Source organism: Bremia lactucae (genome assembly GCF_004359215.1).
Source record: "Bremia lactucae strain SF5 chromosome Unknown BlacSF5_NotPlaced_19_SHOA01000004.1_2068294bp, whole genome shotgun sequence".
NCBI classification, from domain to species: domain Eukaryota; phylum Oomycota; class Peronosporomycetes; order Peronosporales; family Peronosporaceae; genus Bremia; species Bremia lactucae.
This window is the reverse complement of record NW_027152031.1, coordinates 862366-887964: the sequence shown is the minus strand read 5'-3', so window position 1 is coordinate 887964 and position 25599 is coordinate 862366. Positions and strand designations below refer to the sequence as shown.

At 47.7% G+C, this 25599-nt stretch overlaps 1 protein-coding gene across 1 annotated transcript; it reads right to left on the bottom strand.

Annotated features, from left to right (window-relative positions):
* Positions 1-22898: 22898 nt before the first annotated feature.
* On the bottom strand, positions 22899-25224 carry CCR75_003419 (uncharacterized protein; the record flags this gene model as incomplete). The annotated part of the gene is made up of 7 exons (XM_067961514.1): positions 22899-23191; positions 23266-23460; positions 23527-24450; positions 24520-24616; positions 24672-24746; positions 24890-25178; positions 25220-25224. 7 exons carry the CDS (start codon positions 25222-25224, stop codon positions 23034-23036), a joined length of 1743 nt encoding a protein of 580 aa, XP_067821449.1. The 3' UTR covers positions 22899-23033.
* Positions 25225-25599: the final 375 nt, after the last annotated feature.

Below are 25599 nucleotides of genomic sequence, written 5' to 3'. Positions count from 1 at the left end.
GTCGTCGAGCTGCCGAGATAGCGAAAGCTAAGGCTCATAGAGAATATAGATTCGCTCCGCTTAGTGCGGACGAGTGTCTCAAAGAGTTAGCGGGTCATAGCTTAGCCATCTGGATCTCTGGTGACCCGGCGAGGACGCCGAGGGAGATCGCTGCCCGCGACGATCTTCATGAGCAATACCTTGCGCCGAAGGTAATGACGCGAAGCCAGTATCTGACGCGTTTACGTGATCAAGCTCGTGGGGCTTCGGTGACCTCAATGAGGGAAATTCCGATCGTTTTGTTTCCAAACTAAACAAGAAGTAAAAACGAAGTCTCATTTGAGAACTGGGTCCATCGGGCCCGTCGTCTCCGCAATATTTTATTAGAAAGTCTGCAGATGTGGCTGATGTTCGTTTGGAACGGAAGCTTCGCTTCGATTTCGCTAAGCTAAGGCCAAAGGCCAGTTACGTTTGGCATTTATGCCACAAAACGAAGAAAGGCCTAGCCAATAGTTTAGTGCTTCGGTTGACCGTACAACCAAGGATCGAAACCGCACTTAGGCTATAGATCCACCTAATCCTACGTTTAGTGGTGGGAAGCATCGTTTGACGCGAGTGACCCTGAGCTTGGCGCTCAAAAACGTCAACGGCGTACGGGCAATCTTGCCGAAGAGGTACCTCGAACTCCTAAGAGTTTTCAGAAGAGGGGTACCCTAGCCACTTCACCAGATACTGGTATTGACCCTCACGACGACGTCGTTTTAAAAGTTTCTCCACATGAAACTAAAGGTTCTGCCGCGCATCAAGCAATCAGGAGGGGGCCGAAATTTTGGCGGAAGCATTTGGTGCTCTACGGCTCGAGGTGCAGCTTCTTCGTGAGGTCCTTGCTCGGGTTGAGAGCTCTTTTGAGGCGGTTCGGGACCGTCTTTCGACGCTGAAGCGTCAGCAGACTCGTTTAGAGGGCCCGTTGGATATCCTAGTGAGGATGCAACAATCTGCGGCACGGCCGCCTGTCTCGGCGCAAGCGCCTTCAAGTCCACGTGGGAAGGGTCCCGATATGTATATCGGATATAAGATCATCATCATCTTCATCGTCACTTTCTGGGCTGATGGCTTAAGCAAGCCAACGTAAAACACTGGGTGTGTACGCAGCTTGCTGGGAAGGCTTAGCGTATAAGCTAGGCCCTTCTTGGCCACGACCGTAAATAGTTTAATAAAGCGCGGGCGCAATTTGGTCTTGAAGACCGCTGGAACCAAGTTGGTAGGTAGGTTCTTAGCGCTTAGTAAAACTCAATCTCTCTGACCATATAAGAGTTAATACAGCTTCTGCCTTTGGCATCTGCTTGGTCTTTTTGTTTGTCTTGGCTATCAGCCATCGTATCCCTTACATGTCTTAAGACACTAAATCGCGTCGCGAGAAACTCGCTTTCTTGTTTCCGAACGGTAACAGGGCTGATATCAGCAAGCGTATCGGCTAATTCTCCTCCAACAAGCCCTGAGCCACGCAGTGGTACCGTTAAAGGAACGTGTGGGTGGGTGGAACCGTTGACATAGAGCGGAGTGTGCCTGTAGAGGTATGGGCAGCGTTATTTAACGAAATACCACCACTGGGAGCATTGAGCCCCAGCGCTTTGGTGTCTGAACACACACGCTGCGCGAAACGTCTTCAATGACGCGATTGACACGTTCAGTTTGACCATCGGTCTGAGGATGGTCCGCAGTGGACATATCCAATCTGGTGCCAAGCACTCGGAAAATTGATTTCCAGAATTTACCCGTGAAACGGGTCCCGATCAGAGACAACTGTCACTGGCAAACCATGTTGTCGAAACACGCGATCGATAAACAGCTTAGCTGTACCCTCTCCATCAGTGGAATCCAGCACGGCCGCTAAGTGAGCCATTTTGCTCAACCGGTCAACAAAGACCACTATACCGGAGTATAGTGGTCTTTGTTGACCGGTTGAGCAATATCAGCCAGAGTTATTGGTGGCCCAAACTTTATAAATGGGTCAGCACATATGTTCGCACATGCGAAACGTGCCAACGGGTTAAACCCTCGGCACATGCTGCTGCGCCACTAGCGAGTCTTCCCGTCCCCATCGGATGCTGAGAGTCCATTAGTATGGATTTTGTTTTTTAAGATTCAGCCGTTACCGGCTGAATCTTTCGGTAGCCCAAAAACAAAATCCATACTAATGGACTCTCAGCATCCGATGGGGACGGGAAGACTCGCTAGTGGCGCAGCAGCATGTGCCGAGGGTTTAACCCGTTGGCACGTTTCGCATGTGCGAACATATGTGCTGACCCATTTATAAAGTTTGGGCCACCAATAACTCTGGCTGATAGAGCCGTAGGTCTTTTCTCTACCGAGATGACCACCAAGGACAGTATCGTGTGCCTCATAGAGGATTCGGTACTTCAAATCGTCATCATGAGGAACAACAACACGCGGAGGGTCCACGATGTCTGTGCAATAAAGCAACAGGTTGTTATCGATAGAAAATCGATGTAACCTTGCACGCAAACGTGCCGGCAATTTAATACCCGAATCCGAGTTTTTTAAAGCTCGTAGCAGAGCTACACACTTTTCATCCTTGGCGTAAGCCGAACGGATTAATTCAGGAATAGGTGACGAGATAGTCGTTATATGAGAAAGCTCATAATCCGGCCTGCGTGATAACGCATCGGCCAAAGCATTTTGCTTGCCGAGTTTATACTTCGCCTCGAAGTTGTATTCCGCAAGAAAGGATAGCCATCTGGCCATTCTCTGTGAGAGATGGGGCGACTTAGTCGCCGTGCGTAATGACGCGTGATCTGTACAAATCACAAACGGCTTAGAGCCGAGCAGATGAACTCTGAATTTGACGAGATCATACTTCAAAGCAAGTAACTCTTTGTCATGAACTAAGTAGTTCTTTTCCGCAGCTTTAAGCTGTCTAGACTCGAACGCAATAACACGTTCATGCCCATCAACATTTGTTTGTAACAGAGCACTGCCAATGGTAAAATCCGATGCGTCACAGACGACACTGAAACGCCAATTTGGGTTTGGCAGTGCCAGAATCGGGGCATGAATACGACTATCCTTAGCTGCTCGAAAAGCATTATTTCGGTGCTAGTCCAGCATTAATCTGTATCCTTTTTAGGGAGATTAGATAATGGCCTAGCCATATCAGCGTTATTTTGCTATATTTGTGTAAATAATTGGCGAGACCCAACCACTTACGAAAATCCTTTTGGTTTTTAGGAATCGGCCAATCTACTTTGGCTTTTACCTAAGCGGGATTCGCTCTAAGGCCTCGCTTTCCAACGAAGTATCCTAATAAAGGAATTTCGTATGCGCCGAAAATGCATTTAGATGCATCGGCATACAATTTGTTTGTGCGCATGCACTCGAGCACGCTCGCAAATGGTCTAAATGGTTTTCCATATCCGACCGATCCTGCTCCGCACGACTATGGACAAAAATGCCATCGAAATAAGTCTGTGCATAACCTCGATGAGGGCGAAACAGTTGCGTCACTAGACGATTAAATGTTGCCGGGGCGTTGGAAAGCCCCTGTGGCATAACCAGCCACTCCCATAACATGCCGCTTGGGGTGCTAACCGCTGTAAGCGGGATATCACTAGCCCGCATGAGCAATTGGTAGTAACTATCGACTAAGTCCAATGCCACTGTACATTGTACATCCCACCATATTGTTCTGAAGAACATCCTTTCTAGGAATGGGAGTCTGTGCTGGTATAGTGGCAGCATTAAGCTTATTATATGCATGTACAATGCGCCATTTACCATTTGGCTTTTTGACACAAAATATCGGTGTCGAATAAGGAGATTTGCTCTCTCGTACCATTCCAGCCTCGGGCTTAGCACGGAAGAAATCGCCGATGACGTCACACTGCTCCTTTGGTAAAGGCCATTGACTTGTGACACAGTATTTGTTTCCCGGAACTAAGTCAATTTCATGACGAACACCTCTATCCGGAGGTAAAACAGATGGTGGGATATTACATACCATATCTTGGAATTCCTTAATTAAGGAATAAAAGGGATCCGTAGGATCTATAAGGATCGATGACCCATTTCGCGCACTAAGTGCAGATTTTGTGTCATCCAGGGTAGCTTCGTCCAGAAGTGACGATGAGTTTAACTCAACTATAGGTCGAATGACCACCATTTCAGATAAGTAACCAGCTTTTAAGGCTCGACTGCACTCATCAATAGACATTTCGTCTAGCTCTAAAAGAGCATGTAACGAGGGAATTGCCGCAAGGCTAACTTCCCCCTCAATGTTATCGGTTACGCCATTTACAAGCGTATGTACTTGCTCACTCTTATCATTTGTGAGGGTATACACGCTTTGTGTCCATCATGTCTTGGAGTGGAGACAATACGCCTCTTAGAGGCTGGGACATTCACGTCCCCGGGTTTTCCAGCCTGTAGTGGTTCTATACAAGACTTTAGTATAATTTGACATCCGACAAGGAGTTAGGTTACTCAACTTCCTTCTCCAGCGAACGTTTACGTGTCGCTTCACGTGCATTAGGAGGGTTTGACCCAAAATGCCCTGGCGAACCGCCAATAGTCACTATTGACTCTCAGTATGGTGCCACCTCGGCCGACCACACTCGGTGGACTTAGACGTGCCACTCCACGTATCTCAGGGATATTGCACCCATGAGGTCCTGGCAAACCGCCAACAATGTCACTACTGACACTCAGTATGATGCCACCTCGGCCGACCATACTCGGTGGACTTAGTCGTGCCACTTCACGTATCTCAGGGATATTGCACCCTTGATGATTCGGCCTTAGGCCAACAACGCTTTCAGCATTCAACGAATCGTTAGTATAATGAGTATCACTCGACGGAGTACGTGCCGTTCCACTTCTTTTTTCTGAGTCACGGTCAGCAGTGATGATTTTAACATTGGAGTTTATTAACATAAACATTCCAATGTGTTTTCTACAACCCATTCTTTTTAATCTTACTTTTCGCTCAGTTTTTTTTATCTCTGATTTAATTCTAGCCATAGGGCTTATCTTTGCTTATCGATGATACCCGGGGTTCCAGCGGTATCGGAAAGTCTGCTGCATTTGCTGTTTTTGGTTGGCGCGGGGCTAAACCCGTGAACTTTGAGTCGACATGTCGGTGCTTAACCACTGCGCCAACGTGTGACCCCTGCCCCTATAGGTCAGTGGTAGAGCTCTCGCTTCGTAAGCGAAAGGTCGGTGATTCAATTCCACCTGGAGGCTGCTTCTTGACTTTCAAGCATCAATGCTGCAAAACTGGTCAGCTTTTGATTGGAGGGTTATCTTTGCATATGCCAAAATGAGTCGTAATGGAGCTATATGGCTAAAGCTGAGGTAAAAAACCTAAACGGTAAGGAAGACCTTTATAGGACGGATGAAATTAATGGTACGAAACCAACGGTATTCGCCCAATCCTGTGTTAGTTCCATTCTCACGAATAATGACTGCACCGAGCTGAGTAATTTGCATAGCAAAACAGTGGCCAAGCATATTCTTCTTGTATGCCAACAATGGAAACATCTGGTCCAAGGACGACGTTAGGCAGAGGAAGTACCCGTCGCGCTATGGCCAGATAGCCCACCCCATCTCCGTCGAAAAGATTTCAGCGAAGCTGAGGCAGATGAATGCCCCACCCAGACTTGGGGAGGCAATAGCAGTAGTATCGAACGATCTGTTTAACATGCTTGAAGCCGCTGGACACATCAATGCCGGAGAAATTGGCCTGGTAAATATACTCCCGCCCGCCAGATGTCTGGGAGCTGTTAACTGGCTTCAACGAGGATACGCAACTCATATGCCATTTGGATAGCATGCGCAACGCAAGAGTTATCCTCATTGGATGCCATGGCCAGAAGGGAGTGACAATTCTAGGCGACAATTGCTTGGTACGTCGTCTTGCGATCTGGATGTCATGTCAGGAACCGATCCACGATATCGAGAGAGGCTTGTTGCCATGATCAATGAGCTGCTGGCGGGCTACCCACGACGTCTCTCAGCAGTGTCCGACCAGCGAACATGGTACTCATACGAGTCGGCGGATCCCCAGCGGTCATCGGTTGCCTCAAACTCGAAGACTGTGACGTTGGCTGGGGATCGACGCGCTCGCTTGGGACGCTGAGCTGGGACAAGTGGTGCAGCGATTCTCGTCCGAAAGTGATAGCGCTGAGTAGACGCATTCTCGTCCGCTGGCATTGCGGGCGTTACTTGAGACACCTGCAATCACACAGCTGGAAGGGAGGGCTGCACAGATGGAGTGCTAGCCGCAGCTTCGTCCGAACCAGCGGTCGCGCTGCTCTCACAAGCGGTCCCGTGTCGAAGATTCACAGCCGCGACGCCAAGATCAAGAGTCGGGCTCGGGCTGCCCATCACCCTTACGGGCCCTGGCGACGACCCTCTAGTCTTGACCGACACTGATTAAGTCATTTTTGGCACTTCTGTCGGCCTCGGGTACCGCACCGCGTGATCTTCCGTTTAAGAAATGAGTGGTTAACTACTGAACCACCAAAGTGGCATTGATACCAGGACTGGACTTCTTTTCATATATCAAACTGGAAAGTGATAGCTGCTAATTAATGGCGCACATGGATCCGTCATGTTTGATAATACGCCAAAGGCATCATACGCAGAAAAAGAGGACCTGTAAAACTTAATTCCGACCCGCCGCACCTTAATTTCGTGATAAATTGAAAATATGATTACAACATCTCACCGGAAGTGTGGGGTGATGCATGCCGTAAAGAAGCTAGATCAATTGAATCCACCAACTCGAGAGCTGGCTTCAAGTCAAAAATTATCCCGGGTAACTTTAAAGGAAGTGCACTGAGAACGATGCCGAGTTGGCACGCATAAAGGCACCCAAAGATCGTGAGCGCTTAAGCTGGCTCGTCACAGACCGAAGCAATTATCGTTGCGTCTATCCGTACAGCCGACGTAGAGAAGCTCGGAAGTGTGCGCTAGACGTACTGTAGACGAAACGCAGAGCTGGCTCAAGAGGTATGGGCGCCCGCTGGCAAAACAGGGCGTCATTGCGCACAGTCCACATCAGATGAAGGGTGTCACAACGCGAGACCTGTCATAAGTCGCGGATCACAACTTCATGCTCCTGCCAAGCCTGCGTAAGACCTGGCGGTCGCCGAAGGGCAATATCTAGCCACGATGGGATGGCAGCGAAAAAATCGACCAGTCGCGAAATTGGATTGACCACAAGTCAGCTGGAAGGGCACACTCAAAAAATAAGTGCCTCTCTGATTTAACTGCATGGCATCCACCCCGGACGCAAAGATGATGTTGGGATGCGCGTCACGAAGAAATGTGAAACGCGAGCGCACCGGCAAAAGCCGAAAGGCAAGGACAAACTGCAAGTCCGCATAGATTGGAGACCGAACAGGATGTCCAAGAACTTATCTGTCTCACCCCGTTGTAGCACCTTGAATCCAGGAAAACATGGAGAGGTGCTACGTCTGTTAAAGGGCATAAGACGCTCTTGGCAAGATTAAGCTTGGCTCCGGAGCCTTCACAGTAAAATTAAACTAGATCAAGCTGCGCCTGAACACCTGAGAGCGAGCTGGATAGCAACGTGGGATCATCCGCAAAGAAGACACTGGTGGCAGTGTGGTCGTTGGAAAGACATACACCAAGCTCCTCATGCTGCCGGAGCAGGTAACCAAGGGGTTCCATGACCATGACAAATAGCAGTGCTGATAGCGAGCGCGCCTTGTTTGAATCCTCGGGTGGGAAAGAAAGGAGATTGAAGTGGCCATTGAATAGGAGGTCTTATTCAGTAAGTAAAGTCGCCTCCGCAACCCGTGCGATCAAGCACTTGAAACATTTAGCTCCACTCGACCCGGTCAAACTCTTTATCAAAGCCGAGAAACATGGCGTAGGCGGCCTCATCGAGTTCGGTCACCAGATCTTGTATACCAGCGAGAAACCTCACGTGGTGATGAAGAGACCAACGCTTGACAAAACCTTCTGGTCATCATGAATAAGATGTGGAAGAAAAGCTGAAGACGGTACGTCAGCACCTTGGACAACGCATTGACATCTACACCAATCAGCGAGATTTGTCTGAAGCTGTTGGGGCCATTACGCGAACCCTTTTTGAGTAACATGCACAGAGCTGACTTGCGTTGAGAAGGGAGGAGCTCATCACGTGTCAGCTGGTGGTTGAACACAATGCATAGGCATTCACCAAATATATCGAGTGCAATTTGGTAAGAAACAGCAGTGAGGCCATCCATGCCTAGGCAAACTTAGCATGTGCTTTAGTGCTTCAGCGAAGTCAGCACCAGCAATGGGAGCATTAAGAATAGCTTGGTCAGCACCGGAGAGACGTTTATCAATCGTTGCCAGCAGCACCTCTCGGCTGGAGTGGCCGGTGGGTGGTAATGATCCGGCAAGACTAGCCGCATCACCCATGATTGAGCCCTAGTGTGCCCGAAACCTGGCTGAGATGTCCGCCGGGTTGCTCATAGATGGAGCTATCAGGAGTCCGAACTTCTTCGATGCGGATCAAGCAGACGAAAGAAAAAATGAGAAGAAGTTTCGGAATTCTGAATGTGAAAGTCGGAAGCCGAGTCTTTCTTATAGCAACTAGATCGGTGCGCACAGTCCCGGTATGTCTCAAGTGCAGCATGAAACACCGATTGGGAGATACCATCGCTCTAGGAGCAATTAAATAAGGCTGCTTGGTCGGGCGTCGCACGCGCATCCACCAGCGCACCTTCCTGTTGCCGCCGCATGATGCCGCTGAAGCCGAATGGGTTTCTTACATTGTTCCCATGCTTATTCCGGATTGGATGCAATGCGAGGATTTTTAAGCGCCTGCTGTACAGCACCGCGGATGACATCGAACACGTCGAGATACTGTATAAGATATTCAGGAAATCGCCAGTACCCATATCCTTGGGGCTGAGCTAAGGACTTCAATGTTACTGTGTGCCAAATGGTCACCAGCGCCCTTTGGATCAAAGTAGGTCGAATCCCCGTATAACGCGTTGCAAAAATCCGTCGATAATAGAGCGTAGTCCAGCCGGTTCAGTCGTGGCTGTGGACAAGTGTACAGGCGCCTTCTTGAGTGATGAATGTGCCAGGCGTCGACGACTCTTAACTGACCCAGCCAGTCCATACACGCGCTGCGGCCTGGACGAGTGACCAATCGTGGCTGTGCCGAGTTAAGGCTAGGATTAAGTGTTCAAGTCACCGAGGATAATGTGCGTCGTATGATCTTCAAAGCTATTGACAGGGAGACGATTAAAAAATACAGCTTTGTCGTGAGCTTCCGCCGGTGAGTATACGTTGTTGACGTACACTGGGGTACTATTGACCACTACTCGGACGACGAGATAGCGATCCGGGGCAGTCAATTCACGAAGTTCTGCTGCCGTGTCAAAACCTGGAAAATCGGGTCAGAAAAGAGTAAGGACGCCTTCAGACCGGTGCATCGTCCGCGATGTGCTGACTGCGCCTGGATCGCTAACGAGTATTTTATGCGTGAATCAAGTGTGAAGGTTAAACTGGAAGATGGACAGGTGGTGATTATCAGGGAGCTTGGTCTCCTGGATGCAGGAAAAGCTTAATTGGGAGAGCAGGTGTTCGCTCTTCTTGATACCGTTCGTATTGACGGTAAGCAAAGTGAAATTCTGCCACACGACCGCAGTCAAATCCATTCGTGCAACCACCTTAGCGGCGTGTTGAAAGCGGCCTGCCACAAGGACCGGCCGGTCCTCCGATTTTTAAAGCTGAAGCACCTCCTCGTTCTCAGGGAAGAAGCGTCCGCAGCCGCAGTCACGAAGATTTTCGAGGCCATCGAGCATTTCTCCTTGCCATTGACTTGCTTCTAGATCGTGATGCATTGTATGCCGATGGGTGAGCGAAGAAGGACCAGAAGCATGTTGGGGTGGAGAAGACGGAGGTTGTGTGCCGGTATCCAGGGAACCGATCAACCTGTTAATCGTTGGAGCCAGTAGTCCTTCTTAAACATCGGAGGCGCTGTGCACATCAACATCCGCGCAAAAAGCGATGGTGCTCTGGTTGTGCGTACGATAGTAGCTAGAGCGGGGTTCGCATACCGTCTCTTTAGTGCACTGAAGCACACCATCGCGTGTCTTGGGCACCGTTGCTGCCGAAGAAATTTACTCATCTACGAGCAAACGTGGTGGAGTCGGTAGAAGCAGCCACGATTTATTATGTGGAGCTGTGCCATTAGTGACGTTGGGGCTGATCTCACGCATCTCTCGCAGAAGTGCAGTTTTGAACGACAAAGGAGCCCTGACGGAGCTCGTGTAAGTCAGCGAATCAGGATTATTAGACGTATGAAGCGACTTCTGTATGCCGCTCACCATGGCGTCCGCTGCAGCAAAACAGCCGGGAAAGTAAGGAGCTGAAGATTAGCCGTCTTCTCTGCCGCTATTATCTCGCTGATGATCTCCTTGATTGGAGTAGGCACCTTGGATTTCACCACCTCGGTGTGGTTTTTGGTAAGAAAGTGGCTAACTTCCTTTATTGCAGTCAGGTCGCGAGGAGAGTGAACCTTTTGCGGTACGGTCTGGTGCCGTGGGATTTCCACTTCATCGACCTTCGCTGGGCAGCAATCAAACTCGACTCCCACACTGCCTAGAATGTCAAAATTGTTGCTTGTTGTGAGACCAGCGAAAGGCTTTAGACGAGACTTCATCAACATGTTGGCAAAATCATCATCCGCGCGAGAACGTTTGCCCTTGCGCTTGCCTTCGGTCACACGAGCCAATGCAGATTCAGTAGCCGGGACGGTTTGTGGTGGGGGCATAAGGAGCTGAGAGTTATTCAAACTGCTTGGAGGCGACACTACCTGTAATTTCGCAGTGTCTAGAAATAATTCACTGGGCGTTGTATTCCCAGGAGGCTGCAGCAGGGACTACCCAGATATCGTGGATGCACCAGCACGAATAGATCTCTGTTACGAAGTCTCTAACCAGCCAGTGCGTACCACAACAGCAAATGAAGGGTGAGGTGCACTGGCACTCGGCATGGTAGAAGGAGTCGAAGACCGTGGGGCAGCAGTTGCCTTGAGGTCGAGTGCATGGATAGAACGGTGCCCGTACGCCAGTGTATGAGCCGGGAATGGCGAATTTTTTTGCGAGAACCGGGTAGACCCTGCCATCGAACACAAGTTGATGGCAGGCGGTTCCACTCACAACAAGTTTGGGTAGGCAATGGCTTGACCGGAAGTTCATATGCCAGGTGGCGGTAATAAAGACCGCATCCAAATTCACATCACGAAAAGTGCCATAAAGCGGCTGTGCTCCAAGTTCAAAGAAGGTTGCAGTATGAGGTCTGCGTCAAAGTCACTATCGACGCTCGACACATCGAGGAAGAAGCGTTCGGCGAGAATGTCAAAGTCGCCGAAATGATATTTGCCGCCAAGGATCTTAACTGCTTGGTCGGCTAGACTTTGGCATGCGTCTCGAGTCTTCACCTTGACCCGGAGGTTTCCGCCAGGCGTCTTAGTTAGCTGAACGAGTTTATGTAGTTCAATTTGCTGGCTAACGATGGGGTTGCCATGGTCCTTCAGCAACGATGCAAGGATTTTGCTCGGCGGGAACGCTGAAATGCCTGGCCAGTCTCAATGACCATGACAAAGCGCCCCCGAGGCAAAACATTCGAGCGAGCGCGGCCAATGGAGGCGGCAAGCTGACTCCAGTCGCCACCGGATGCATAAAGGGCCTCGATGGCTTAAATGTTCACAGCCTTGGGCCGAGGCATCTCGACACGTGGCGAGGCGGATGCTCCAACGGTGTCACGACGGATCACCGTTGAGCGCTGGAGCAAGGCACGAAGCGTCGACGTACGCGAGGATTCGTGTGCAGTCGACCGTGTGTCATCAGCAGCAGAGAAACGCGCAGCCCTAGCATGGGTGAGTGGAGTGTCTTGGCGTAGAAAGTGTCAGACAGCCCATCCTCGCCAGGATCCAGTAGAGTATGTGGCTGGTGCACAAACGGTGCACGCTGCTGCACGACCATACCATCGCCAAATTCCGAAGACAACTCAGCGGATCCGGATTCACAGGAACTAGTAGACAGTAGATTCGAGGATCCGGATCCGCTGAGTTGTCTTCGGAATTTGGCGATGGTATGGTCGTGCAGCAGCGTGCACCGTTTGTGCACCAGCCACATACTCTACTAAATCCTGGCGAGGATGGGCTGTCTGACACTTTCTACGCCAAGACACTCCACCCGTCCTTCAAAGTGACAGCTTGGCCGAGTGGTAAAGACGTTTGCCTGCTTGGCTAATGGGGCCACCCACGTGGGCTCGAATCTCACGGCTGTCGTTTTCCGTTGTGTCATGCCGCATTATAAAGTCCTTAACGTTCGCTCGGCAGGTCTGTTAGGAATGAAAGGAGCGTGCCTTCGCGTGGGTATACAGCTGGAATGCTGCCTGGGGTACGATTATCCTAAAAAAGTAGTTCTGGATGAGTCGTCTAAGAATCATATATATAGGCGGAAAATGGATTTAGGGAAGGAACCACATCGGTGGTCATTCGTAAGAATTAGAACGATACAGAGAAGATTAGCATGGCCCCTGCGCAAGGATAATACGCACTATCGAGAGGTATCGCACTTTTCATTCCATGCCTGTTATTCGAATACTTGTCTCGTGGCACGGTCGCACAGAGAGGAAACTCGCTCAGGAGACGACGGCGTTGATGCTTTATCTTGCACAGTTCTCCTCTGGAAAAGTAATAGAAGTACTGGGAAAACTTTTGACTTGAGGGGAGAGGGTATCCTACCCCCGACCGCTGGGTCCGGAATCCAGCGCTCTACTACTGAGCTATTTTCCCGCCCTGACTTGAAAGAAAGTAATAGTTATAAATTATCGGGTTTGCGATCGCTCCTGATGAATTCGTCGACCTGAGGTAGCTCTTGTGGAGAGTATTTCCCCTGTGTTGTGGCTGTCCCTAGACCGTATATCTATGTTCTGTTTGTAATTTAGCAAACTTTTTTTATATGCCCCTATAGCTCAGTTGAAAGACGGTCGTATATTTATCGTTCACACAACCTATGCCTACTCGGCTTTAGCAAAAATACTCTACAACTCATCCGTTTCAATCGGATTTTCTTTCAGTCTTTAATTCTGTTTTTATCTAGCCCTGGAGCTTATCTGTGCTTTACGATACCCGGGATCTCAGAGGTATCGGAAAGTCTACTGCATTTGCTGCTTTGATTGGCGTCGGGTTTGAATCCGTGACCTTTAAGTCGACATGTCGGTAATTGACCACTGCTTCAGGGTGGTAACCCTGTCCCTATAGGTCAGTGATAGAGCACTCGCTTCGTAAGCGAAAGGTCGGTGGTTCAATCGCGCCTGGAGGCTGTTCTTGACTTTCGAGCATCAATGCTTCATTACGGGTTAAGTTTTGACTGGCGGGTCCTAGAATTACTCTTTTCGCATTATGCTTGCCATCATCAATTCGAAATAAAGATTGTACGATCATTACGCTATGCTCTTGTTGCATTGGAGAATACGACGCTGTCCTTTCGTTGGGGCTTGGCTACATACATTATGTCGATGTCATCTTGACAACACACACAAGATGATGTAGGTACATAGTACCGTACAGAACACGATGCGTATATTAGAATCTTCGAAGTACCAACACCCGCCGCGAATATTCATCTAGCAGGTTGCGTCATTTATTGCGCTATTCGTTCATCCTTATTATCCTTCGCTGCTTTCGTACAAGGGTACCGGCTGATTTAAGTTTAACTCAACCCCGCCAATCGTTATAAGACACGATTGTGCGGTGCGCAAGGAGGCGCCATATAAAGTTTGTTATTAATAGAAAAGGGTCAGTAGTAGATAGAAGATCGTTTCGTAGGAAGCTAAATATATTGATACAGTTTAACTTTTCTCTATTCTAAAGCCTTAGTCTAGACCCTTACAGCATTGTTCTCTTAACTTCATAGATACCTTCCTCTGTATCCTTGTGTACGTGAAGTTTCGAGGCGCCCCACCTACACTGTAATCAGTGTAAAGTCAACTATTACTGATCCGTACAAGTGAAATGTGCCCGTTACACAATACGTCTATAATTTCCGGCGCCGAAATTGCACCACAATACAAACGGATTGTTCTCTCATAAAAAGGGATTATAATGGCGACGATTTCGTGTACGCGCCCAGCAAGATCTTCCCTTTGCAATGCTTCCGTGATGTTATCGACACCTTCTGCTGTAGCACAGTAAGGCAACCATAAAATTGAAGCATTAATAAAATTGCTTTGGAAGGGACAGCAGCATTTTGAAGTTAAAATCATCTCCTGACTGTAGTATCCATAAGCCTGCGTACGGAAAAATATGCACTAAGGGGCACAAGGTCGTGGTTGTGCGCACCATTTTAAATCTCCAGCTGCCAAGCTCTTTGCTTCTTACGCTATAAAATGAGTTGGAAAGGACAATTAAATCACTCATAACTTCGTTTCCTTGAATTTTCGGGGCGGTCATTATACAGCAGGTACACGATTGAAGGTAGATATCGGGTTGCTATGTCGTTCGTGAAGATTCGATGTTGATACAACAGTAATTGCGTCAATCGCTCATCGTCAATTGTTCATGATTGGCTAAAATGACCAAAATGATTGGCTTAAGTGATGAAATGTGGTCGGCTCTAATTATGACATTCATTGGCTTAAATGGGTGGGGTGAGTTTGGAAATAGCAAAGGTGAGTTTAGGAATCCATTAAATTATCTTGTAGTAAATTTATTGCACTTAAAATGATTAATTTCGATGTGCAACTCAGCATTATCCCCTTGTGATAATCAAGATTTAGGCTGACAATATCATCACATTAGAAAAGGTGATTGCATCACCATCCGCCATCTACATACGCTTTTTAAACTTATAATTGTCACCTAATAGACGAGCAACAAAGCACGGCTTAAGCCTAAGAACGACAATTTTACTAATTTCACGGCTCGCTAAAGCTCCTGTGGATACAACGTCACTTTAATACGAACGCCTACCTTTGAATTGGCTTTGCGTTCTAGCGGTGTTGCATAAAAATTGCTTTTCGCTTGATCGATGAGGGCTAATTTATGATTTCATATATAATCCGCGATGCTTCAAGCGACGGCAATGCGCTGTGCTAGAAATCTATTGCTTTCTCGACACCGAGCTGGAACAGTGTAGCGGAGCTACCTCGCTCCTAAAGTCAGAGGAAGACTTTAGGACTCAGAGAGTCACTTAGTTCTATTGAACAAATGGGTTTAACAACTCAAGGAGTCGTACAAGCTATCAAAGCTTAAGGAATACTTGTTCAAGGGAATCAGGGGTTCGTAGAACCAGTGGTAACTAGTGCCCAAGAGGATATACCTTAGAAAGGCTTCTATCTCTTACAGATCAATGCGCAAGCCTTAGGAAGGCACTTAACGCTTAAAGATCAAAAGGGGGACTGATCTTTATTTAATTATTTAAATCTAAAAACCTTACCCTAGCTAATTAAAAAAAAAGATTTTGCCGCCAGATTTATATCTGGCGGCGACCACATTTATTACCCATAATAAATGGGATTCAAGTAACTAACTATTTTAAAATTAGATAAAAGGGCATTTTACCCATAAAGTAAATGTGCCACAACAACGGTTCTCCAACCAATGTGTGCCACATTACACCCTCCCCCATCAGACTGTTGACACCGAGTGACAACATTCGCTTCATTTTCTCTTTGAGGTTGGAACCTAAACAGCTAACCGTTTGGTTGTGTTTTCCATTCCTTTGTCTAATGACAATCAAGCGTGAGTCACAGACTCTGAGCACCTTCCTCGGCGATGAGGGAATGGTGGACTTTGAAAGTCACTCTCAATCAGAGGAGGAGGAAAAAGAGCGGCGATCGCTCACGGCTTCTCCTCTGGACGAACGTCGGCGAGCCCCGAATCCGTTCCCAGAACGTGGTGCCGCTGATGTCTTAACTGCATTGAGGAAAACACAGGACCCTGAGTCCAACATCATTACAAATCCGCTCGATGAAGAGCAAGAGCAGATAATCCTCATAGAGGAAAGAGCTCGTCGTCGAGCTGCCAAAATAGCGAAAGCTAAGGCTCATAGTTAATATAGATTCACTCCGCTTAGTGCGGACGAGCGTCTCAAATAGATAGCGGGTCATAGCTTGGCCATCTGGATCTCTGGTGACCTGGCGAGGACGCCGGAGGAGATCGCTGCTCGCGACGCTCTTCATGAGCAATTCCTTACGCCGAAGGTAATGACGCGAAGCAAGTATCTGACGCGTTTACGTGATCAAGCCCGTGGGGCTTCGGTGACCTCCATGAGGGAAATTCCGATCGTTTTGTTTCCAAACGATACAAGAGCTGAAAACGAAGTCTTACTTGAGAAATGGGTTCACCGGACGCGCAAACTCCGTAATATCTGGAATATCATAGAGTCTGCGGATAAAGGTGATGTTCGTTTGGAACGGAAGCCTTGCTTTAATTTCGCCAAGCTTAAGGCCAAAGGCCAGTTACGTTCGGCATTTATACCACAAAACGAAGAAAGGCCTAGCCAATATTTCAGTGCTTCGGTTGACCGTACAACCAAGGATCGAAGCCGCACTGAGGCTTTAGATCCACCTAATGCCAGGTTTAGTGGTGGGAAGCGTCGTTTGACGCGAGTTGACCCTGACACTCACGACGATGTCGCTTTAAATGTTTCTCCACATTAAACTGAAGGTTCCCCCGCGCATCAAGCAGCGCGGGAGGGGGCCGAAATTTCGGCGAAAGCATTTGATGCTCTACGGCACGAGGTGCAACTTCTTCATGAGAACCTTGCTCGGATTGAGAGCTCTTTTGAGGCGGTTCGGGACCGTCTTTCGACGCTGGAGCGTCAGCAGCCTCGTTTAGAGGGCCAGCTGGACATCCTGGTGAGGATGCCGCAATCTGCGGCACGACCGCCTGTCTCGGCGCAAGCGCCTTCAAGTCCACGTGGAAAGGGTCCCGATATGGCTTAAGCAAGCCAACGTAAAACACTGGGTGTGTACGCAGCTTGCTGGGAAGGTTTAGCGGATAAGCTAGGCCCTTCTTGGCCACGACCGTAAATGGTCCAAAAAAGCGCGGGAGCAATTTGGTCTTGAAGACCGCGGAAACCAAGTTGGTAGGTAGGTTTTTAGCGTTTAGTAAAATTCGGTCTTCGACTATATAAGAATAAATACAGCTTCTGCCTTTAGCATCCGCTTGTTCTTTTTGTTTGTCTTGGCTATCAGCCATCGTATCCCTTACATGGCTTAAGACACTAAATCGCGTCGCGAGAAACTCGCTTACTTGTTTCCGAACGGTAATAGAGCTGATATCAGCAAGCCTATCGGCCAATTCCCCCCCCCACCAAGCCCTGAGCCACGCAGTGGTATCGTTAACGGAACGCGTGGGTGGGTGAGACCGTTGACATAGAACGGAGTGTAGCCTGATTAGGCATGTTCAGCATTATTTATCGCAAACTCCACCACTAGAAGCATTGAGCTCCAGCGCTTTGGTGTCTGAGCACACACACTGCGTAAAACGTCTTCAATGACGCGATTGACACGTTCCGTTTGACCATCGGTCTGCGGATGGTCCGCAGTGGACATATCCAATCTGGTGCCAAGCACTCGGAAAATTGGTTTCCAGAATTTACCCGGGAAACGGGGATCCCGATCAGAGACAATTGGCACTGGTAAACCATGTTGTCGAAACACGCGATCGATAAACAGCTTAGCTGTACCCTCTCCATCAATGGAATCCGGCACGGCCGCTAAGTGAACCATTTTGCCCAAACGGTCAACAAAGACCACTATACCGGAGTTACCGGCTGAATCTTTCGGCAACCGAAAAACAAAATCCATACTAATGGACTCCCAGCACCTTATGGGGACGGGAAGACTCGCCAGTGGCGCAGCAGCATGTACCGAGGGTTTAACCCGTTGGCACGTTTCGCATGTGCGAACATATGTTCTGAGCCATTTATAAAGTTTGGGCCACCAAAAACTCTGGCTGATAGAGCCGTAGGTCTTTTCTCTACCGAGATGACCACCAAGGACAGTATCGTGCGCCTCATAGAGGATTTGGTACTTCAAATCCTCATCATAAGGTACAACGACACGCGGAGGGTCCGCGATGTCTAAGCAATAAAGCAACAGGTCGTTATCGATAGAAATCGATGTAACCTTGCACGCATACGTGCCGGCAATTTAATACCTGAATCAAAGTTATTGAAAGCTCGTAGCAGAGCTACACACTGTTCATCATTGACGTAAGCCGAACGGATTAATTCAGGAATAGGCGACAAGAGAGTCGTTAAATGAGAAAGCTCATAATCAGGCCTGCGTGATAACGCATCGGACAAAGCATTTTGCTTGCCGGGTTAATACTTCACCTCGAAGTTGTATTCCTCAAAAAAGGATAGCCGTCGGGTCGTTATCTGTAAGAGATGGGGCGACATAGCCGCCGTGCGTAACGACGCGAGATCTGTATAAATCACAAACGGCTTAGAGCCGAGCAGATAAACTCTTATTTGACGAGAGCATACTATATAGCAAGTAACTCTTTGTCATGAACTGGTAGTTATTTTCCGCAGCTTTAAGCTGTCTAGACTCGAACGCAATAACACGTTCATGCTCATCAATATCTGTTTGTAACAGAGCACTGCCAATGGCAACAAACTGATGCGTAATAGACGACACTGAAAGGCCAATTTGGGTTTGGCAGTGCAAGAATCGGGACATGGATAAGACTATCCTTAACTGCTCCAAAAGCATTATTTTCGGTGCTAGTCCAGCACCGATCTGTATCCTTTTTAAGGAGATTAGATAATGGCCTAGCCATATCAGCGTAATTTTCGCTGTATTTGTGTCAAAAATTGGCGAGACCCAACCACTTACGCAAATCCTTTTGGTTTTTAGGAACCGGCCAATCTACTATGGCTTTTACCTTAGCGGGATTCGCTCTAAGGCCTCGCATTTCAATGAAGCATCCTAAAAAAGGAATTTCGTCTGCGCCAAAAATGGATTCAGATGCATTGGCATACAATTTGTTTGTGCGCATGCACTCGAGCACTGCTCACAAATGGTCTAAATGGTTTTCCATATCCGACCGACCCTGCTCCGCACGACTAAGGACAAAATTGTCATTGAAATAAGTCTGTGCATAACCTCGGTGAGGGCAAAACAGTTGCGTCACGAGACGATTAAATATTACCGGGGCGTTGGAAAGCCCTTGTGGCATAATTAGAACATGCCGCTTGGGGTGCTTACCGCTGTAAGCGGGATATTGCCAGCTTGCTTGAGCAATTGGTAGTAACCACCGACTAAGTCAAATGCACTGTGGATTATTACATACCACATCTTGGAATTTTTTAATCAAGGAAAAAAAGGGATCCGTAGGATCTTACAGGATCGATGACCCATTTCGCGCACTAAGTGCAGCTTTTGTGTCATCCAGGACAACTTCGTCTGGAAGTGACGATGAGTTTAACTCAACCATAGGTCGAATGACCACCATTTCAGATAAGTCACCAGCTTTTAAGGCTCGACCGCACTCATCAATAGACATTTCGTCTAGCTCTAAAAGAGCATGTAACGAGGGAATTGCCGCAAGGCTAACTTCCCCCTCAATGTTATCGGTTACGCCATTTACAAGCGTATGTACTTGCTCACTCTTATCATTTGTGAGGGTATACACGCTTTGTGTCCATCATGTCTTGGAGTGGAGACAATACGCCTCTTAGAGGCTGGGACATTCACGTCCCCGGGTTTTCCAGCCTGTAGTGGTTCTATACAAGACTTTAGTATAATTTGACATCCGACAAGGAGTTAGGTTACTCAACTTCCTTCTCCAGCGAACGTTTACGTGTCGCTTCACGTGCATTAGGAGGGTTTGACCCAAAATGCCCTGGCGAACCGCCAATAGTCACTATTGACTCTCAGTATGGTGCCACCTCGGCCGACCACACTCGGTGGACTTAGACGTGCCACTCCACGTATCTCAGGGATATTGCACCCATGAGGTCCTGGCAAACCGCCAACAATGTCACTACTGACACTCAGTATGATGCCACCTCGGCCGACCATACTCGGTGGACTTAGTCGTGCCACTTCACGTATCTCAGGGATATTGCACCCTTGATGATTCGGCCTTAGGCCAACAACGCTTTCAGCATTTAGCGAATCGTTGTTGTAACGAGTGTCACTCGACGGAGTACGTGCCATTCCACTTATTTCTACTGAGTCGGGATCAGAATTAATGTTTTTAACATTAGAGTTTATTAACTCAGACATGCCAATGTCGAAGACACTGACAGACTCATTCAATGATCCGCGCCAATATCGCTTTTGTTGCCTAGCAAAGGTGGGTTCATGACTCTCCAAAACTTTGCTAGGAACATTGCGCGTGGCGCCTAAGGTCTTAGACCTCCAATCGATCCATGGCTCATGGTGTTCTAACCAGGCCATACCAAGGATGAGATCATATCTCGAATCCAAATCAAGGACGAGACAGCGTTCCATACTGTCAAAGTCCAGAAACTTTTTACCTAAGTTCAATGGAACTTTGGGAACTCGTGTCACTGGGAACAGTGACACGAGTCCTAGTCGCTAAGCGAACAGTGATTGTATCACCTTCATGCGCTCTAAGCGCCTCAAGGTATTGTTGACTTCCTTCAAGGGAAAGGCGTCGAGCATAATTGCAAGACGCTCCTGAGTCAATTCAAATTGACCACGGCTTATCAAAGCCCTTTACAGTCGCTTGAGCGACTAGCAAGCCAGGCTTGTACTCTCGCAAGCACCGAGCTAATTGTGGCTAGGTTCTGTTTATTCTCACCTCCTTGAGGTTCAACAGAGCCTAGGCCTTCCCAGTAGGGCACCCCGCACCTACTGGGTATCGACGTTTTCCCGCACCGTACCAGATCTCTGGTATAGGTCGGAGTTGGAGCTCTTTCGAGCTTTACGCGAATTTCGAAGAGGGCAGGCCAGACGTAAATGTTTCGTGCTTCCGCACGTATAACATCTACGGATGGTCTTATGCTGTTCCTGAGCTTGAAGAGCCTCTTCTCCTTCCTCAACGAGGCTTAAATTCCGTGAGTTCCGCTCTATTAGATGAAACCCATGTGCTTGAAGAGCTTGTTCGGTAAACAGGCGTGCTAACGCGAGCAGACTTAAAGTCGAACTCGACGCGTAGCGCTATGGCAACTGCCTCTTCGAAAGTAGCAGGGTGAGACCGGAACAATTCCGTCCGGGCAACGCCCTCATTGAGACCCCTCATAAAGATGGTCACTACAATTGCTTCTTGCACCGGGTCTTGATGCCTAGATGCAATGAGAGTTCTCAACTCCTGGACATAGTCCCCTAGGGTTCTTTTACCCTGTCGAGTCGCTAGGAGCCGTGCTCGCATGCGAAAAGCCTGATCAGGCGGTGCAAACATGCTGGGCATTTGCTGCTTTTGCGAATACCATGAGGATAAAGCGCCGATTATGGACGAAATGCACGAAGTACCCACTCCATGGCTCTTCCTCCGAGTTTGGAAATGGCCAAAGCCACCTTCTGCCCTTCTGTTAAGAACAAGGCGGAGTCAATGAACATCTCCATCTGCTTAATCCAAAAAAGGAGATTCTCTCCCTCTTTTCCCTCAAATGTTTTCACATTTACAGTTAGAGGGCGAGCCCTCGGCTCTGAGTCAGGTACAGAGATGTACCGGTTTGGCATAGATGCCGCTTAATGGTCCTACCTGACCGATCAGGGAGGCTTCGTACCGCATAAAGGCTTCAAGCCTTGCATGCAGGACCTCTGGTCCCTGGAAGATAATAAATTCCGCGTGCTCAAGCCCGAATAAGGTTTTGAGCTTGTCATAAGCGGCGCGTTGCGCTTCTGACAATTCTGGAACCTCTTCCGTTTTAGTGAGAAATTAGTCTTGTAAAGACTCAGGCGTAGATTGACATCAAGTGCTACCAGGTGAAGCGGAGCTCGCTCCTAAAGTCAGAGGAAGACTTTCAGATTCAGAGAGTCACTTAGTTCTATTGAAATAATGAATTTAACAACTCAGGGAGTCGTACAAGCTATTAAAGCTTAAGGAATCCTAGTTCAAGGGATTCAGGGGTTCGTAGAACCAAGTGGCAACTAGTGCCCAAGAGGATATACCTTGAAAAAGCTTATATCTCTTACAGATAAATGCGCAACCCTTAGAAAGGCACTTAACGCTTTAAGAAAAAAAGGGGAACTGCACTTTATTTAATTATCTAAATAAATCTAAAAACCTTACCTAGCTAATTAAAATAGATTTTGGCCGCCAGATTTATATCTGGCGGCGACCACATTTGATACCCATAATAAATGGGATTTAAGTAACTAACTATTTAAAATTAGATAAAAGGGTATTTTATCCATAAAGTAAATGTACCACAACAACGGTTCTCCAACCGATGTGTGCCCCATTACATACCGAGTATATTCTCGAAGGTACCTGAACGATACCCAATCGGTAGATTCCAGATCTGGAAAAAGTTGGGAATTGAAACAGAAAATATTGAAAATTTAAATTTTAGCTTTTGTATATTAGCAAAATGGTGTGCGTGGATCAAGAAAGCGGATGTAAATTAACCATATGCAGAACGGGAGTGTGGCATTTTTAACTTTAAATTCTAGAGTGTGTATAAGACAACTGAAGTAGCTAGGTAGTAACACGAAAATATAAAACTACCACTTTTATAGGGAAATGTTATATTTACTCCCTTTTTCCTTTATTTCACATCCTTTCTAAATCCAGATGCTATTCAGTCTTTTGTTTCATTTCCGTCAAGCACTTGGTAATACTTAAAAAAATTGACACAGATCTGCGATCTGATGTATAAACTCCTATCACTTTCTTGTAATTTAAGTCGAGACCAAAGAAGACTAGACACTTTTATAGGCAAAAGGGAAATACATTTTGCACGAGTAATACTTCCCTGGTGTGTTTCACACGCTACTTCTGCGTTCGTCAGGTAGATCATAATCGTCCAATTTCTTTAATGTCTACCACTTCTTTCCTAATTGAATCAATTCTGACCAAACTGAAACATAGTGGGTTGGTCAGACGTCGTGCCAAATTGAAACTGTTGCGCATTTGCGTTAGTGTCAGGTGCCAGGCTGTCCTCTGCATCCTCTTCGCCGTTGAAATATGTTTCCACAATCTTCATCGACTTAACATAAATGTCTGTCGTTCACGATTCGACGCATCAAATATTAGCACCATCGAGGAAATGAGGCATAGTCAGACCTTAAACGCACCTTCGTTGGCATGATATTGCAGCGCCTGGATCTTAACAACACCGTCGGCCTCATCAATCAATGTAGCAACATCATTTATATCGTTGGTTTTCTTTAAACCGCCCACACGCAAGATGTTCTCGAGACCCTCCAGGGCTACAATTACAACCTTTGTATCCTTCACCTCCAGTAGATCACACAGAGGCTTGATGCATCCTGTGATTGACAAAGACAAAATGAGTCTATAAAGATGACACAATTTCTTTATCGATGCAATCGTACCAAGGTTGACGAGATGCATAATCTGCTCCGCCGAGCCGCCAGATGTTGCGTTCGACACAGCCCATGCAGCTTCTTTGCGTATGTCAAATTCGGCAGTTGATAAGAAATTAATCAAAGACGGAAAAATGTCGGCTTCAATAATCAATTGTATCTGCTCTTGGTTGCCAGCCGTAATGTTTGATAGCGTCCAGCACGCCTCTTTTCGTATACCCTTCTTCGGACTTTCCAGAAGCGCACGCAGGCAGGGCAGTGCATGCAAGTTAATGATGACCTGTGTCTGCAGATCGTCGCCAGTCACAATATTACCAACGGTACGTAGAGCTGGCGTTTGCACGGAGGCAGAGTGATGCATCAATAATTCCACAATTCGCCGGCACACGCCAGATTCAATCACTGCCTGAATTTTCTTGTTCGAACCATCCGACAAATATGACAGGGCCCAGCACGCATCTGTCAGCACTTCCTCGTCATGGGTATAGATTAGCTGACCCAAAGTCGGAAGAGCAGGCGCGACAAGGTCAAACATTGGTTGTGGCTTGCCTCGGCAAAAGTTGGAAAGCGTCCAAGTAGCGTTACGAAGCATTGTAGACTTGGAGTTTTCCGTTAGTTGCTGCATGAGAGGACGCAGGGCACCGCAGCGTAGAACCATGTCACGACACACAACAGAGTCACCAGCAATATTACCAAGGGCCCACACGGCTTGCTCTCGCACATCGTCGTTCGTGGATAGCAGCAGCTGGCAGAAAATAGGCACTGCACCATGGTTAATCACCACCGCGGTATCTGCAGATGTACCTGACGCAATGTTTGTCAGCGCCCAAGCAGCCTCAAATTGAAGCGTGGGAAAGTCCTCGCGCTGGAGAAATTGCACGAAAATGGGTACGACCCCGGTTTCAATCACCTCCTTAATAGGTGGGTTGCGCTCTGAAAAGTGCAGAATTGCCATAAATTCAGCATATATTTCTTCGTCGACCACCATTACCTATAACTTACCAATAGATAAGATCTTACGAAACTTGGTGACCGCATCGATCTGCAAGGCCGGATCACCAGAATTAACGCCCACTACCATCTGTGGAAGCTCTGACAACTGCAATGGTATAGTTAAATCAGCCTCTAATCTCCCCCCTTTTAAAGCTGCTTACGTGTTCCATCATTGTATTATCGGAGGAAGCATCGCCCGTGTCAGCTGTCGAAACAGTTTCGCTGTCTCCCAGCGTCTACAAAAGCAATGTCAAATCATTAGCTACGTTACTACGCAAAGTCAATTGTAAAAGAGAAAAATATGCAGCCCGCATTCAACACGAGGCTAATCGAAGTCATGAAAAGATTAAATCCCAGTGATCGCAGCAGATTGTCCTACCATGCGACGGCGCTGATTCATGCGGTCCTCCTTGATAGTCTTCCTAATTTGCACGGTGGTTTCCATGCGGCTTCGGCGCGACTCATCCGCGTCGATTCCCTTTTTAAAAAGGCTTTTGCGCTCCGGCATTTTGGCTGCAGGAGATGACATGATTCTTGTATCCTTTATGGGCAGGACAGTGGAGGTGACGCCTGTGGCTCTTTCCTTGATTTTCCTTCTCGAAGTGTTCGCGTCTAGCCGCCAATTAAAAAGCTGGATGTGGTGCACATTCAGCTGAGATACAGAGCTTCTACAAACATCTAGAGGTTTTACTACGTCGAAGTAAAACACCTCATTGGGACTTAGGGAGAGAAAGTGAACCTTCAAGACGCGCGATGGAGTCGAGAGGCAACTTGCTATCTGACAGCGTGCTCTCGAAGCGTGATGGTCTCTGTAGTCGTCGAGGACCGAAAAAGCAGAAAGAATATATACTAGCAAGTGCGGCCTGTTTCTGCTGACGGGGATTAAGTGTATGTCTGAACGAGGCCAACGAATACAATGAGGATTGATTTTTTATGCACTAAAGCCAAAGTCTTCGCACTTGTCGTGAATTATTTACAGGAGCCCGTTGATTGCAGGTCTCGCTTGAAAATGTCGCAGTTATCCTCATGTCCTCCGAAAGAACAAACGGAATATCTTCGATTGAGTGTGTTGCCTTAGTTGCGAGGAGT